The sequence below is a fragment of the Equus asinus genome, chromosome 3, assembly GCF_041296235.1.
Source record: "Equus asinus isolate D_3611 breed Donkey chromosome 3, EquAss-T2T_v2, whole genome shotgun sequence".
In the NCBI taxonomy this organism is placed as follows: Eukaryota; Metazoa; Chordata; class Mammalia; order Perissodactyla; family Equidae; genus Equus; species Equus asinus.
Window position 1 is genome coordinate 161,625,890 of NC_091792.1, and position 13,927 is coordinate 161,639,816.

At 60.6% G+C, this 13,927-nt stretch overlaps 1 protein-coding gene and 1 long non-coding RNA gene across 11 annotated transcripts in view; both read left to right on the forward strand.

Moving 5' to 3' along the window:
- Positions 1 to 3: 3 nt before the first annotated feature.
- LOC106825425 (uncharacterized) lies at positions 4 to 7,748 on the forward strand. The gene is made up of 3 exons (XR_006526248.2): positions 4 to 3,942; positions 4,318 to 5,522; positions 5,700 to 7,748. It is a non-coding gene; the product is annotated as an uncharacterized lncRNA (long non-coding RNA).
- A 1,378-nt stretch (positions 7,749 to 9,126) lies between these two features.
- The window catches only part of DGKQ (diacylglycerol kinase theta), a 29,555-nt gene continuing 24,754 nt past the window's right edge, over positions 9,127 to 13,927 (forward strand). For all 10 annotated transcript variants that reach the window (XR_011502398.1, XR_011502399.1, XM_070506426.1 and 7 more), the window contains exons 1-5: positions 9,127 to 9,515; positions 12,342 to 12,421; positions 13,035 to 13,134; positions 13,557 to 13,642; positions 13,715 to 13,840. Coding sequence is in view for 8 of the 10 variants with exons in the window: in XM_070506426.1 (XP_070362527.1) it covers positions 9,248 to 9,515; positions 12,342 to 12,421; positions 13,035 to 13,134; positions 13,557 to 13,642; positions 13,715 to 13,840 (660 nt within the window). In the remaining 2 variants the exon portion in view is untranslated. The remainder of the gene's footprint in view (positions 9,516 to 12,341; positions 12,422 to 13,034; positions 13,135 to 13,556; positions 13,643 to 13,714; positions 13,841 to 13,927) is intronic.

Consider the following 13,927-nt stretch of genomic DNA (forward strand, 5'->3'; position numbering starts at 1 on the left):
GGGCGAGGGCGGGGCCCTAGAGATGGGGTCGCAGGTGTAAACGTGCACGCTTTAAACTCTGCACGGCTTGAGGAGGTCACGCAGCGCTGCGTGTCCAACAGCCAAGCGTCTCACAGCGCGGGGAAAGCCTCTGACTCAGCAGGGTCTTCCCTCAGACACCGGGACCCGTCCTGGGAGGCCACCTAAGCGCCAGCCCCTTCGGTTGGTGACAAACAGTATGGGGAAGGGCAGGAGCTGATAATTTTCTGAAAGTGATGAAAGCCGTCCATCCGCAGATCAGGAAGTGCTCTGCAGCCCAAGAGGAAACGCGCAAAAAACGCTGGATCCGCGCTCCTCTTAAGGGAGCCGGGAAACCACAGAAAAGGGAAAACCTTCCATTCGCTGGAGGAAAAGAGACCTATTACCTCGACGTGCAAAACGGGAAGAGCGAGCGCTGACTTTTCAACAGGAGAGCCGACGCCAAGAGACAGCGGAGCGAAAACTTCGCAGTCCTGAAAGTGAGTAACTGGCAACCTACGATCTAAATCCAGCAAAAACGAAGGTCAAATAAAGACGTTTTGGAGAAACCAACTCTGAGAACGTTTGTCTCCACTGAGCCTCACTTCAGGAAGCATTCAGCGGTGTCCTTCAAGCGGGAGGAGAATGACCCAGAACAGGCCAGAGTACAGGAAGGAGGGAGATGAACAGAGAGGGTGTGTTGTATGGAACCCCCACAAAGGAGGACTTGTGCAACAGTCACGTCTTCAACTGTCTCTAGAGAATTAGAAGGTGACAACAACAGCACAGAAGTCATGAGGGGCATAAGTGGAGTGTGGTTGGCTGGCCCCCGACGGAGTCCACTGTCCTAGTCCCCAGGACCTGTGACCGTGACCTTACCTGGTGAAAGGACTTAGAGGTGTGATTAAGTTAAGGATGTTGAGATGGGAGATGATCCTGGATTATCCCAGTCGGCCCCCCCAAATGCTATCACAGTGTCCTGTGGGGGAGGCAGAGGGAGAGCTGACATGGAGGAGGCCACGCGCTCACCTTGGAAGAGAGAGAGGTTTGAAGATTGTTCTAAAATTTGTACTTGGCATTGGCTTCAATCAGATATGCCCAATGTGCAGACACGGAAATCCTTGCCACGAGGGAAGAAGGTCGTGCTCATAGATCCCTAGGAACAGGAGGCAGGCTCCCCATGCAAGGCCACATGGGGAGCCCAAGGCGCGTCAGGAAGGGCCTCACATAGGAGTCTTTATGACAGGCAGGACACACCCGCTTCCGATGCAGGAAAGGGCGATGGGAGAGCTCTCCTCATTGGTGTGAGGCATGAGTGGGCCAAAGGCCCTTTAGTTAAGGGTGTGGAAGGCCGGACAAGACACAGGCTCATCTAGGGTCTGTTTGCTGAACTGGAATTTGACAGAAGTTGGTTAAGAAGAGCATCAAGTCTCTCAGTTAAATGGGCTCTCTGGGACCTCACAGGGACATGGCAGTTCTCTCTGTATTTTAACAAGTGACATGTGTGTCTTGGTCACTGTTATAATGTCTGTAACTCCAAAGGGAGTAGGTGTGTCCTGGCCAGGCCTTGGATTGTGGCCTTAGTATGTGTGCAGACATGCTGATTTTAATTTATATTTTGCATTCTGTGAGACAAGAGACTCATAGGGTTCCATCCACTGAAGGGGACGATTTTTAGTCAATGGCCCGATTGTGTATGATCACTATGCGGAGGAGCCATCGTTGTTCAGGGCATCCACTGCTACGACAACAGATGAAGTTTGGCCAAGTGTCTTGACCCCTGGGTCCGTCTGTCATCAGGGACGTCCCAATTGAGGAAGGGCAAGCAGCAGCACTCCACCGAGCTCTGTCACGCTGGTGGCTGGCAGTGCCACTTGCATAGTCCACGAACTCCCACTGCTGTTTGCTTGGTTACTCCCAAGGGGCTCCAGGTAGCCAAGGGGTCTGGGGGAAGAACGTGGTGCCACTAGAACCCAAAAAGGACTAAAAGGTGTTGGACCTGTGTGTCCGTAATGAGTGTGTCACGTGAGTCTCCTTGGAGAAGGCTGTCATCAGTGTAAGGCCACACCCGTGCTCGTGGAGAGAGGTGGCTGCAGCCGAGCTCTTGTCTGCAGAGGTCGTGTGCGCTGGAAAGCTGAGGGACCCATGGGCAGCCTGAGAAGGCGCATGGTGTCCCTTCGAGGTGGAGGCAACTGCAGCTGAGAGGCTGGCGACGTGGGCCCTGGACTGAGCATGCTAGCTCACCTACCCGAGCATGACATGCTCCAGCAGTCGGCTGGGCAGAGCCACAATTCAGTGACATCGGGTATTGAGGGTGGAGGCCCTACAGACGGGACCCTGCTCCAAGGCTGTGGGAATCCACCTTGGGGTGCCCTCAGTTCTTCCAGTAAAAGAATAGGCAAAAGTGGGCGCTTTTTTCTCCCTTACCTTGGTTTTCTTTCTTCCTCTTCTCCCCGCTCTTTTTTCTTTTCTGTTTTCGGCTCCATTTATCTCTGGCTGAGAAGTGTGGGCTGCGGCTGCTTCTCCCTGGGATGTCGATCGTCAGTGGCAGCATCGGTCCTTCTCATAACAAAATCCAGTTTTCTCTCTTAAATCAGACCTGGCTGCATCTCTAGGCAGGCGAGAACTTTTCTGTTTCCCCCTGATTGTACTCTTGAAGGCTTGGTGTTTGGGCTATGGCCCTGGGGACATGGCCCTGCCCAGGACTCGTGGATTCCTGGAGGCGCTGAGACATGAGAGAGGGCCTTCAACGACAGATGAACTACCAGAGCCCACACCCCATGGGCTCCCATCTCCTTCTCCCACACCAAGCAAATACTCCCCCTGCCCCAAGCCGCCCCTGCCAGGTATTGGCCAACCAGGGGCCGCCCCCATAGCCCAGACCTGCAGAAAGCGTTCAAACCAGCCAGTGCTAACTTTCTGTGTGTACCTTTGCTGCCTTGCACGTTCTTCCCTCTGGAGACCCCAGTAAGGCTCTGAGCCACGTTCTCTTCATGGCTGCCTGTCTCCTGGCTCAAACTGGTGTCTCCCGTGTTGCCCTGTGTGGTGTACTCTTTCTCTTGGGAAATATAAGTAATAGATTCTTCTTTCAAAGGCAGTTGCCTCTGTTTCTGTTACCTTCCCATATCTGATTAAAACAAATCCTGGGTGCAAATTTTAGGATAAATGCTGTGTTGCTTTGACAATGGAGGAAGGGGCCGCAAGCACAGGGATGCAGGGATGGCGGCTCCAGAAGCTGGAAAAGGCCGGCAGTCGGCCACTGGAGGGAAAGGTCCTGCCTGCACCTAGGACACATGTGGGGGCCTCGGCTCTCCTAGATTGCAACCATATGGCCAGAGCAGCGGGAACAGCGTGGCAGTGGGCACAGATGGACAAAGGCCCCCCAGGGACACAGCGCGGCACACATGGCAGGGTCTGTAGGGTCATAGAGTTTTGTAAAACCTGATGAACTGAGGTGCTGTGACCACAGCGGTTCCCACGCCGTCTCGGGCTCCCAGTCGTGCTTCCCCTCTTGCTGGAGAGGTGGGGGCACTTTTGGGATCTGGCCCGGGGTAAGTTGAGTTGTGGAAATGTCAGCTGGGGTTCAGTGGAGTGTATTTATGTCGTCCCCGTCACTTCCCTGCATAATGAAGTTGATGCCGGACATCCTGGAGTAGAGAACAGCTTCCAGGAGCTCCGGTGGCAACACACCAGGAGGAGTGAGTCACTGGACCCTGAGAAAGGCACTGAGCACCCGCTGACTTCACAGGAAATGCTGACGTTGACGAGGTCACACAGAGTCCCGACAGCCAAGGTGACGAGGACATCATGGGGAAGGCTCATCAGATCAGCAGCCACGTTCCAGACCAGTCACAGCGCAGGGAACGTGCGCTGCCCAGAACTTCCCTGCTTTCAGATGAAAGAAGCAGAGAAAGTCTCTCAAACTTCGGCAGCAGTCCTATCGATGTGTGTGACACAGCTGGTCACGAGTTGGCAAGCAGGGTCGTAAAACAGCCGTCAGGGTTTTTTTCCTCTCAGCTTTGCCGGAGGGGCCAAATGATCTTTCTCTTTTCTCCCTGGAAAATGATATTGCAAATTTGTTATAAGAAGAAACCATAAAAAATGTAGATGAAAAAAGTATCAGAGAGGAGGAGCAGGCAACTATGAATGAAAACTTATGAATAAAAATTATGAACTTATAAACAATTATTTTCTAGATTTTGTGATGTTTGTGCTATTAGTCAGCTTTTAAAAAAATGTTTAATTTGTGGTGATTTTTTTCTCTCGTTCTGAATAAATGTGTATCTAATTTTATCATAATAATTTTGCTTTTTTTCTTAGAGCCCCAATGGCCTCCGGTTGCCCCAAACCTGGACGGGCTCAGCCCCACGCTTACCTGGTCAGTGTGCTGGGTCACTAGACCACAGTTGGACCCCACCTCACACCGCCTGCCGGAGCAGACCTGCTGGCTGGGAGATGTAAATGTGAAAGACAGCAACTCCAGCATCCTCACCGCCTCTGCCCAGGCAGGTGCCTGGACAGCACCCCAAGCCCTTGCCAGAAAGGACAAGGCAGATCACTGGAAAAGGTGGAAACTAAGAAGGCCTGTTCACCAAAAGCCAGCATGGAAAGGGTGGCAGGGCCGCCCGCTCTGGAGGAGGCTGTGTGCTCTGTGGTGCAGACACAGTGGATCCCCCATAATTGCAAATTCACCCCCTCCCTGGGGTTTGTCTGTGGCCCCACAATCCACGCTCACGGTGCTTCCGTGGTCTTTTGGGGACCCGCACGCTCCCGACTGAGGTGGACGGGACGACGCTCTGCCTTCTGGTTTCAGCTCACGTGTCAACAAGTGTCCTTTCCCGCCTGTTTAGTGCCACGTTTTCCACACCTTTGTGCTTTTTGTTGGTGAAGACGGCCCGAGGCCTGGAGCTGGAGTTCCGCCTGGTGTTCTAAGTGCAGGAGGCCGGACGGGCCTGACGGAGAAGATCCCGCGTCATGTGGGCTCCTGCAGGCCGAGGGCAGTCTGCCGCGGGCTCGACGTTCACGCATCAGCCACGTGCGTGAAGTGCGGTGTCTTTCAGCAGAAGCACACTCGGAACGAGGCTCTGCCCACCCTCTGAGGAAACCTGCGGCCGCACCTCGCGGAAGCTGGCGCTGATTTCCCCAGGAGCAGGGCTTCGTGATCCCTCACTCAGTAATTCCGTGTTTGCGGTGACTTTATGGAGCAAAGCAACCACGAATAGCGAGAATGGACTGTAACTGGCGAAAGAATCGCCTCCAGAATGTACGATGAGCTCCTGCAAACCGGTGAGAAGGAGACACCCCACGGCACACAGTCACGACATTGGACAGAGGCTCCGAAGAAGAGCTGCAGGTGGCAGGGGACTCTGACGGGGTGCAGGCCTCCCTCACCACAGAGCAAATGCCCACCACACAGACACCTCTGCACCCACCAGAAAGCCCGAAATCACAAAACTGTTAGTGTCCAAGGGGAACACTGAAGAGGAACGTCTCCTGCGCTGCTGGTGGAAGCACTGCAAGTGGACGTAAGTGAGGCCATCTTGTCACACTAATGACGCTTTCCCAGTTAAAACCCTTCCAGTGTGTAGTCATTATAAATTATTATACACTTTCATGATTTTCTGGCCCTGGTCCTGTGCACACACCCCTGCTGAGGTACCCTGATAGCTTCGTTCTTAACAATCTCGACAAATCTTCCCCAGGAACGAGAAGGCCTCCAGGAAGAAGGAACACCTGCAGGACGTTCATCATCGTAGACAGAAGAAAAGAACAATGAGGGACCCTGGAGTCCGTCACGCCCGAAGGCCGACATCTCCACACCCCTCCTCACTGCCCATTTTCCCTATAACTGCCTCGAGGTTCCGTAATTCTTTGAGATGGCTTTTTGAGACATTAGTCTGCCATCTTCCGGTTATACTGGCTAATCAAATAAAGGCTTCCTTTCTCGATCTCTAACTCATCGTGATTAATTGGCTCAGATCATGGTGAGCAGAGCGAGACCATTGCTTGGTACCAGTAAGAGTTTTGATTTTTGCGTCGATTTTTGGAAAGCTGTTTGGGGTTATCTTCCAGAGGTGAACACAGCATGCCCACTTCAGCAGACATGTGCTCATGTGCACATGTGGACGAGAATGTTCCTGGAAGCCTTTTCATAAAAACCGAAGCCTGGCAACCAGCCGCTAACAGTAGAAAGAACAAAGTGTAGTGCATAACCACAGCAGAACGGCCGCAAGTGTGCAACTGAGTGTGCAGCAGCAACGAAAAGACCCATCAGCGGCGCTGAAAACAAAACGCCAGGTGAAAGGAGCCATCGCTGCACACTGCACTACCAGTCCATTTCCGTGCTGTCGCTCAGGCCAACAGAGTGCGGGTGTGAGCGTTCAGTGTGCAGGGTTCTGGAACAGAGTGCCATAGACGTAAATGGCAGCTTAAACACAGACATTTATTCTCTCCCTAATTCTCTCCCTGATATGTTGAAACTCTAACACTCCACCCCCCAAGCCCGTGATGGTGTCCGGAGGTGGGGCCTTCGGTAGGTGATTGGGGTCAGGTGAGGTCATGAGGGTGGGACCCTCCTGATGGGATTTGTGCCCTTCCGAGAAGAGACACCAGAGAGCTCGCGCTGTCTCTCCACCGTGTGCAGACACATCGGCAAGGTGACTGTCTGCAAACGAGGAAGTGGCTCTCGCCAGAACCCGGCCGTGCTGGCACCTGCTCTCGGGCTTCCAGCCTCCAGAACTGGGAGAAATAAATGTCTGCTGTTTAGGCCGCCAGTCTGTGGTATTTTGTTATGGGGCCCGAGCTGACCATGACAGAACAGAAAGGGAGAGACAGACAGCCCTGTGGAACCAAATGGTCAAGAGCCTTGAAGGGGCCTGCACAAGAGGCTGTCCACAGCAGCAGACGGAGCCTGGACCTGCACTGGGTGCTGTGTTCCAGGCAGAGATTTGGTTGTGAGCTTCAACCACAAGCTGCCAGTTATTTAGGAAGGTATTCTAAGAAGTTCGTGGGAGGGTTTGATGGAAGTATAGCTTTCCATTTGGTTAATGTGCTGGATCAGGAAGCACCAAGTTCTGCAGAAATGGTCAGATGTGGATTTTCCTTTTTAAGATGTTTTCTCTGCACTCCTCTTTCTTGCGACTTGAGAAAGAAAGCTATGTCCTCAAATCCTGTTTCCTTAAGTCAGTGGCAGTCTGGATCATGGGAAGTAGGCTTCGATAGAAAACTCTGCCTTCTCACAGGCACCGTGATTGGGTCCCAACCCTCCCGGGCCTGATGGAGAACAGGTTCATCGGGTGGGTGGCCAAAAGAGAGAGGAGTGGACCAGGGTGCCCGAAGCCATCTGGCGTGAGGTTCAGGAAGTGGGGAGGAGGCTGGCAGGAAGCTGAAGGCTCCAGGAGCAGGGACTCAGAGCAGGTCCCAGGCACCTGTCTGAGGGACTCAACCGGCCTTTGCACTCTCTCTTCTCCCCCGACCCCCACCACCCAGATGTGCTCTCTGCTGCCAGGCCAGCTCCTCCTGGTCACTCAGTCCTGGCTGCCTCCATCCACAGTGGCACCAAGACACTAAGCGGCGTTTCCCGGGCCCGTTTATTTTTCAGTTTGCTGTCTGTCTGCCCCAGAACTCAGCTCCAGGTGTGCGGCCGATGCTCAGTGCAGTTTCTGGACACTGATGAACCTTCCCAGGATCCATGGTGTCTTCAGACCCAGTCCCTGGTCCCACCCTGTCTTCCTCCGCTGTCCACTCCTGGCAGCCGCCCTGTGCAAAAGGCAGCATCTCCCTCCCTCCTTGCCTACCCTCCCCCCCCCCCCCCCCCCCGCCCCTCCCTCTGCGGGCCCTGCCAGCAGGTCTAGCACACTTCCAGGCATTTCCTCCATAGCATTTGTGGTCTTTACACCCTCCCCCAGACATTATCCTCCCTGGCTGTGTCCTCCGCCAGGTTTTTCTCCTCTGGGGCCCTGGAGTCCTGCCCTTCCCCGCACCGGCCCGAGCCACCCCCTCCCGAGGCCCTGCAGCCCCTGCTCGCCCTGCCGGGGCAGGGGCCTGGCACGAGGGCAGCCAGAAAAACACTGGTAGGGACCTGGCGGGTCCCCAGGAAGCCCCTTGGCCCGCGACGCCCAGCCCGGCCACGCGCACTGCAATCCGCGGTCAGGCCCGCAGGAGCAGGGACCCGGAGCGCTGGCAGGCGACAGGAGCAGGGCGACTCGCGTGGACATGTCCCTAGCGCCGCCTGGACTAGACGAAGCTGTGCATCCCGCCCGGCAGGGCTGGTGGCGTTCACTGCCTTCCCTGGGAGTGTGGAGGAGTGGGTCTCTCATAGCGGGGAGGGGTCCAGGGGGCCTGGCGGAGGGTCGCGACATGGCCAGACAACAGCCGAGGCCAGGGCAGGGAGGGAGCGGAGCAGCCTTGGAGCTCCCCACGGGAGAGCTGATGGGGGGGCTCCCCTTAGGGACCATCGCGAACTGGAGGAGGAGCAACGCGCCGGCGGGCAGCAGGCCCTGGCCATCCCTGGCTGGAGCCTCAGCCTCTGTCTGTGGTGAGGGCAGAGACGGGGCATCTGGGGACGCTCGCGCAGAGCAGGACCACGCGTCCGAACACCCGGCGGACGGAGCCGCCCACGCACGGCTCGGGGGGCACGCGGAGAGGCAGGTCCTCCAGCCCCGAGTCTGCTCCGGCGCCCTCCTCCTCCATCTCGGACCCCACCCGGGTCCCCCGTCATCCGGGAGCCCACCGGGACCCCCAGCTCCTTCGCCTTCCCCGACCCCCGGCGGCCCCGGGCCGCGTCGCGCACTCCCCGGTCCTCCGGCGGAACCCCGAGCCGCGGGCTGGATCCGGGTGCCCCGTGGGAGGCGGCCGTGTGCGCAGGCGCGCGCCGGCCCCACAGGTGCAAACGCCCCACGGGGGTGCGTGGCGGCCGCGCGCGGGGAGGCTGGTCCCGGCTCGGGGCCTGTACGACCAGACGTGAGCGGCGGGACCCCTGCCTGCCAGGCCTCGGCACGCGTACCCCAATCGGATCCCGCCTCCCGCCTCAGGCCCCGCCCCCGGGGCAGGCCCCGCCCCATCAAAGCCCCGCCCCCACCTCCGGACCCCCCCCCCCCCCCCGCCCCTCGGGCGCGCGCCTGCGCAGTGGCGGCGGGCGCAGTCGGAAGCCCGGCGCGGACAGCGGGGTCGGCGCCGCAGTGCAGCCCCGCTTCCCGGAGCGCGGACCGGGTCGCGCCTGCCGCCGGCGCTCGGGCGGCACGGGCCCGGGATGGCGGCGACGGCTGACCCCGGGGCCCGCGCCTGGGTCGGCAGCGGCTCCCCGCGCCCGGGCAGCCCGGCCTCCAGCCCCGACCTGGGCGGCGGAGGCCGCGCGCGCCCGGGGCCGGGGTCCGGGCCGGGGCCGGAGCGGGCGGGCGCCAGGTCCCCGGGCCCCGCTGCGCCAGGCCACAGCTTCAGGAAGGTGACGCTCACCAAGCCCACCTTCTGCCACCTCTGCTCCGACTTCATCTGGGGGCTGGCCGGCTTCCTGTGCGAAGGTGAGCGCCCACGATCCCCTCGCAAACCCCGTCCCGGGCCCAGACGGGCACCTCCCCGCTGACCTCTGCAGTCCCAGCAGGGGCCTACCCGGGACAGAGCCCTGGCCCCAAGGGGCAGGAGTATGCCCGGCCCAGGCCCTCGCCATGGAGGTGAGGAGGACCGCTCCTCCAGGGGCCTGGGGGCGTCAGGAGCCCGCGCGCGGTACCCCCCTCCACGCCACCGCTGTGGGGTGTAAGGAAAGAACTGCTCCCTGGACTTCCTCGCCTGGGTTGGGGTCCACTGGGGGGAGCGCGGGGAGGGGGCCGCTGGGGCAGGGTGAGCGAGGGGCAGGTGCCTGACTGGGGGATGAGGCCAGCCCACCGGCAGCAGGCGGGACTCCTTCTGTGGGATCCTACCCCAGCTGGGTAGGAGGCAGCAAGGGGCAGCGGCGTGGCCAGGCAGGGTTGGCCTGGGCCCTGGCTCCCGTGCCCTGGTGCCGGTCCATTCTCGCCCTGTGTGCACGCTGCTGCCCACAAGGGGCGAGTGCTGGCGCTGCCTTGGCTCAGACTAATGGAGAGCCGGCCGGGGCCTGCCTGGAGTGCGGCGTGCCCAGACAGGACTCCCTCCTGGTGCCAAGCTGGCCGGCGGGGCGAGGAGGCGCCCCCTCCTCTGGCTCCTGGGCAGCCCGCATGCCTGCTTCGGGGTCTGCTTTCTTCTAGTCCTGCTCCCTTCTGCAGGGCAGGTGGGTGGGACCTTTGACCTGCTCAGGGAGACAGGCCTTCAGCTCTGGAGACAGACGGACCACTCAGGCTGGGGTCTCAGGGTGGGCCTGGCTGGGTCTGGGTACCAGAGACTGGACCCCTCACACAGGATGCCTTCTGCCAGGGAAAATAGCCTGGTCGTCCTGACCCCCCAGGGCTGTACCGTGGGGCCTGGCCGTCTGGCATGGGCTGGTCACCCCTGGTTTCTCTGTCAGATCAGAAATATTGCACTGCCTGCCTGGCCCCTGGGAATGCCACGAGGGTCACCTGAGGTGGGAGACAGACTTGTGCAGGCTGAGTCAGCTCCAGGTCTGAGGCTAGACCCGGGGTCCCCATGCAGGTGAGGGGTAGTAATGGCAGGGCACCAGGTCTGAGGCTAGACCCAGGACCTCCACACAGGTGAGGAGTAGTGAAGGCATAGTGCCTGGTCGAGGCTAGACCCAGAAGCCCCTCACAGGTGAGGGGTGGTGAAGGCAGAGTGCCAGGTCTGAGGCTAGACCCAGGGCCCCCACACAGGTGAGGGTGGTAAAGGCAGAGTGCCAGGTCTGAGGCTAGGCCCAGGACCCCCACACAGGTGAGGGGTAGTGAATGCAGGGCTCCAGATCTGAGGGGCTCAAGAACCCTTAGCCTGGTCTTGGGGTGAAGCAGCTCGTGGAAAGAGGCTATGCCTGGGGCATGATGTGGGGGGCATGACGTGGAGGCCTTGCCAGGCAGCTGTGTGCACATTCCCCCATCTCTGTGGGGGACAGCTGGTGATCTCCGCCAGCAGAGGGGCCGGACCAGGGTGTTGGAGGAGGAGCCCCCTGCCCTGCCAGGGAGCACCCAGGATGTGGGTGTGGGGTGATCAGGCGCTATCTCCACAGCCAGAGCAGGAAGCTGGGTGCTGCCTGCCCAAAGCTGCTGCCTTCCGCGGCAGAGCGAGTTGGGCGCCTGGGGGGACCTCCCCACTTCTGCCCACCTCATCTGGCCCCAGCCCACTTCTGGAGCTCTTTCTGAAGGAGGCCTCAGGGCTGCTCTTGCCAGCCCGTAGGAGCTCGTCTGCCTCTGTCTGGGGACTGGGGGGTGGGCTGCAGCCAGTGGGACAGGGCTGCCTCGAGGTCCCCGGGCAAACAGTCTTCACCTGAGGCTATGTTGGGGAGTGTGTTCCTCTGCCGCCTGCCCACTTCCTAGCTCCCTGGAGCCTTGTCCATCCCGTCCCACCCCAGTGCTGTGTGTGCCCCCAGAGGCCACGCCAGCCGCTTCTCCCATCCGCCACCCACTCCTGTCCATCTTTGGGTGTGTCTCCTGGCTGAGCTTAGTCTTGCCGGGACCCCCTTCCTGGAGTCCTGCCCTGCCTCCCCAGGATGAGTGGGGTGCCCCTTGCTGCTCCCGTGGGCCTCAGGAGCACAGGCACGTCTGAGTGCTCACCGCCTTTAGAGCCTCTGGGCTGTCTGCCCCTCTGGGTGCGGGCAGGGCAGGTGCAGCCCTCCCGGGGCTGGCTGTCCCGCCTGCCTCAGGGGTCCTGGCCCATCACAGACTGGCTCTGTGTCTCTGCAGGCACACGGCATGTGTGTGCAGTTGGGGGGGGGGGGGTGAGGGAAGGGTGTGCTTGGCGAAGCTGGTCTGGGGGGACATGCAGAAATGCAGGAGCTGGCCAAGGCAGGATGCCACCTGCCCGCCTGCCTGCCCCTTGCAGACGGCCAACTGCGGAGGCTGGAAGGAGACCTGGGCCTGCATGTGGGGGGCAGGGGCCACTTTCAGGATGCCAGGACACACCGTCATCCAGGACAGTCAGAACCACCCAGGCCCCTGCTCCCCGCTCTGGGCTGTCTTGGGATGTGGGGTGGGGCAGAGGATCAGGGTGTCCATGGTGCTTCTGGGGGGAGGCTTTGCCGTGCCCTCCCTCTGTCCCCTGGAACTGCCCCCCATCGGCTCTGGCAGAGTGGGCCCACTGTGACGGGTGCTCTGTCCTGTCAGAACGCTGGAGACCCGCCACAGTCCTTGGTGGCCCTGCTGCCTGAGGCCTCCCTTCTGCATGCCAAGCCCTGGGGTCTCTTGATTCCTGGGCAGGACAGGGACCAACTCATGCAGCTCTCACTCCCACAGTTTGCAACTTCATGTCACATGAGAAGTGCCTGAAGCACGTGAAGATCCCCTGTGTGACCCTGGCTCCCAGCCTGGTCCGCGTGCGTAAGGGCATGGCTGCCGCACCTGCTGGCAGGGGCCAGGGGGTGGGGGAGGCTGGCAATTGTGGCAGGTCCTGGGCTGGGGGTCAAGATGGCGGGTTGGATGGGGTGGGCCATGGGACCAGCATGGGGGACTTGGATGTCCTGGTCTGGGTCCTCGAGCTGCTGACTGCATTCTTGCCTGTGAGCCCCTCCCAGGGCAGCAGCCAGGCCTCACGTCCCTCTGGTTCTGACACCATCTCCTCTGGGCTCCCTGGGCAGTGCAGCTGGATCAGACCTGGACAGGACCAGTAGGGGCCTGAGCAGCAGAGGAGCAGGCATGTCCCCCACAGAAGGGGCTGCCTGAGACCATGGCTGGAACAGCCCAGCATTGGTCCTGCAGAGTGAGGAGGCAGGCATGCTGGGGAGTCCCCCAGCAGGACCCCTCAGGGGCACCCACAGCACTGAGTAAATAGTGCTCAGGAGGATTTGGGGCTGCTGCAGGGGTCAGGCAGGTGTCATGGGGTGGTGATGGAGCTGTGTGGGATGTGGAGGAAGTCTGGCTGCAGGACTTGGACGGGCAGTGGGATTGGCCAGGAGCCCCTGGGCTGAGGCAGTGCCCTGCTTCCTCCAGGTCCCAGTGGCCCACTGCTTTGGACCCCGGGCGCTGTACAAGCGCAAGTTCTGCGCCGTGTGCCGCAGGGGCCTGGAGGCACCCGCGCTGCGCTGTGAAGGTACTGCCTGGGCCTGCCAGCTCCCTTTGGGGCCAAGCCCCCCCACTCCTCCCAGGGCCCTGGTCTCTGCCGCTCAGGGTGGCCCATCCCTGCCCATGGCCGGGTGCTGGTCAGGGCTGGTGGGCAGGAGGCGGAGGGGTGCCCTGGGGGCGGGCGTTTGTGGTTCTAGAGATGTGCTCGTGGAGGGGAGGCCGGTGCAGGGGCACAGGGGTGCAGGCTGTGCCTTGAAGAGGGCTGGGCGGGGAGAGATGGGGGCGGACAGTCCCCTCCAGCCGAGAGGATGGGGCTGTCCTTGCCCGGCACATCTGGCGCAGGCAGGTTAAAGAAAGCTTGGACAGGGCGAGGGCGGGACCCAGGCGGGCGAGAAGGCGGCGGGGGCCGTGGGGAGCAGCGAGAGACCCCTAAACCTGCCCGCCCCCCAGTGTGTGAGCTGCACGTTCACCCCGACTGTGTGCCCTTCGCCTGCAGCGACTGCCGCCAGTGCCACCGGGACGGGCACCGGGACCACGTGAGTGTGGGGGGGTTGGAGGGCTGGGGAGCACGGGGGACCCGGCGAACTCATTGACGGCCCCCTCCGCAGGACACACACCACCACCACTGGCGGGAGGGGAACCTGCCCTCCGGCGCGCGCTGCGAGGTCTGCAGGAAGACGTGCGGCTCCTCTGATGTGCTGGCAGGTGTGCGCTGCGAGTGGTGCGGAGTGCAGGTGCGGCTGGCTCTGGGGGGCAGCAGGAAGGTGGGGTGGAGCCTGGGGGCGGTGGGCGGGTGGGGTGGGGCGTGGCCAGAGCGGGGC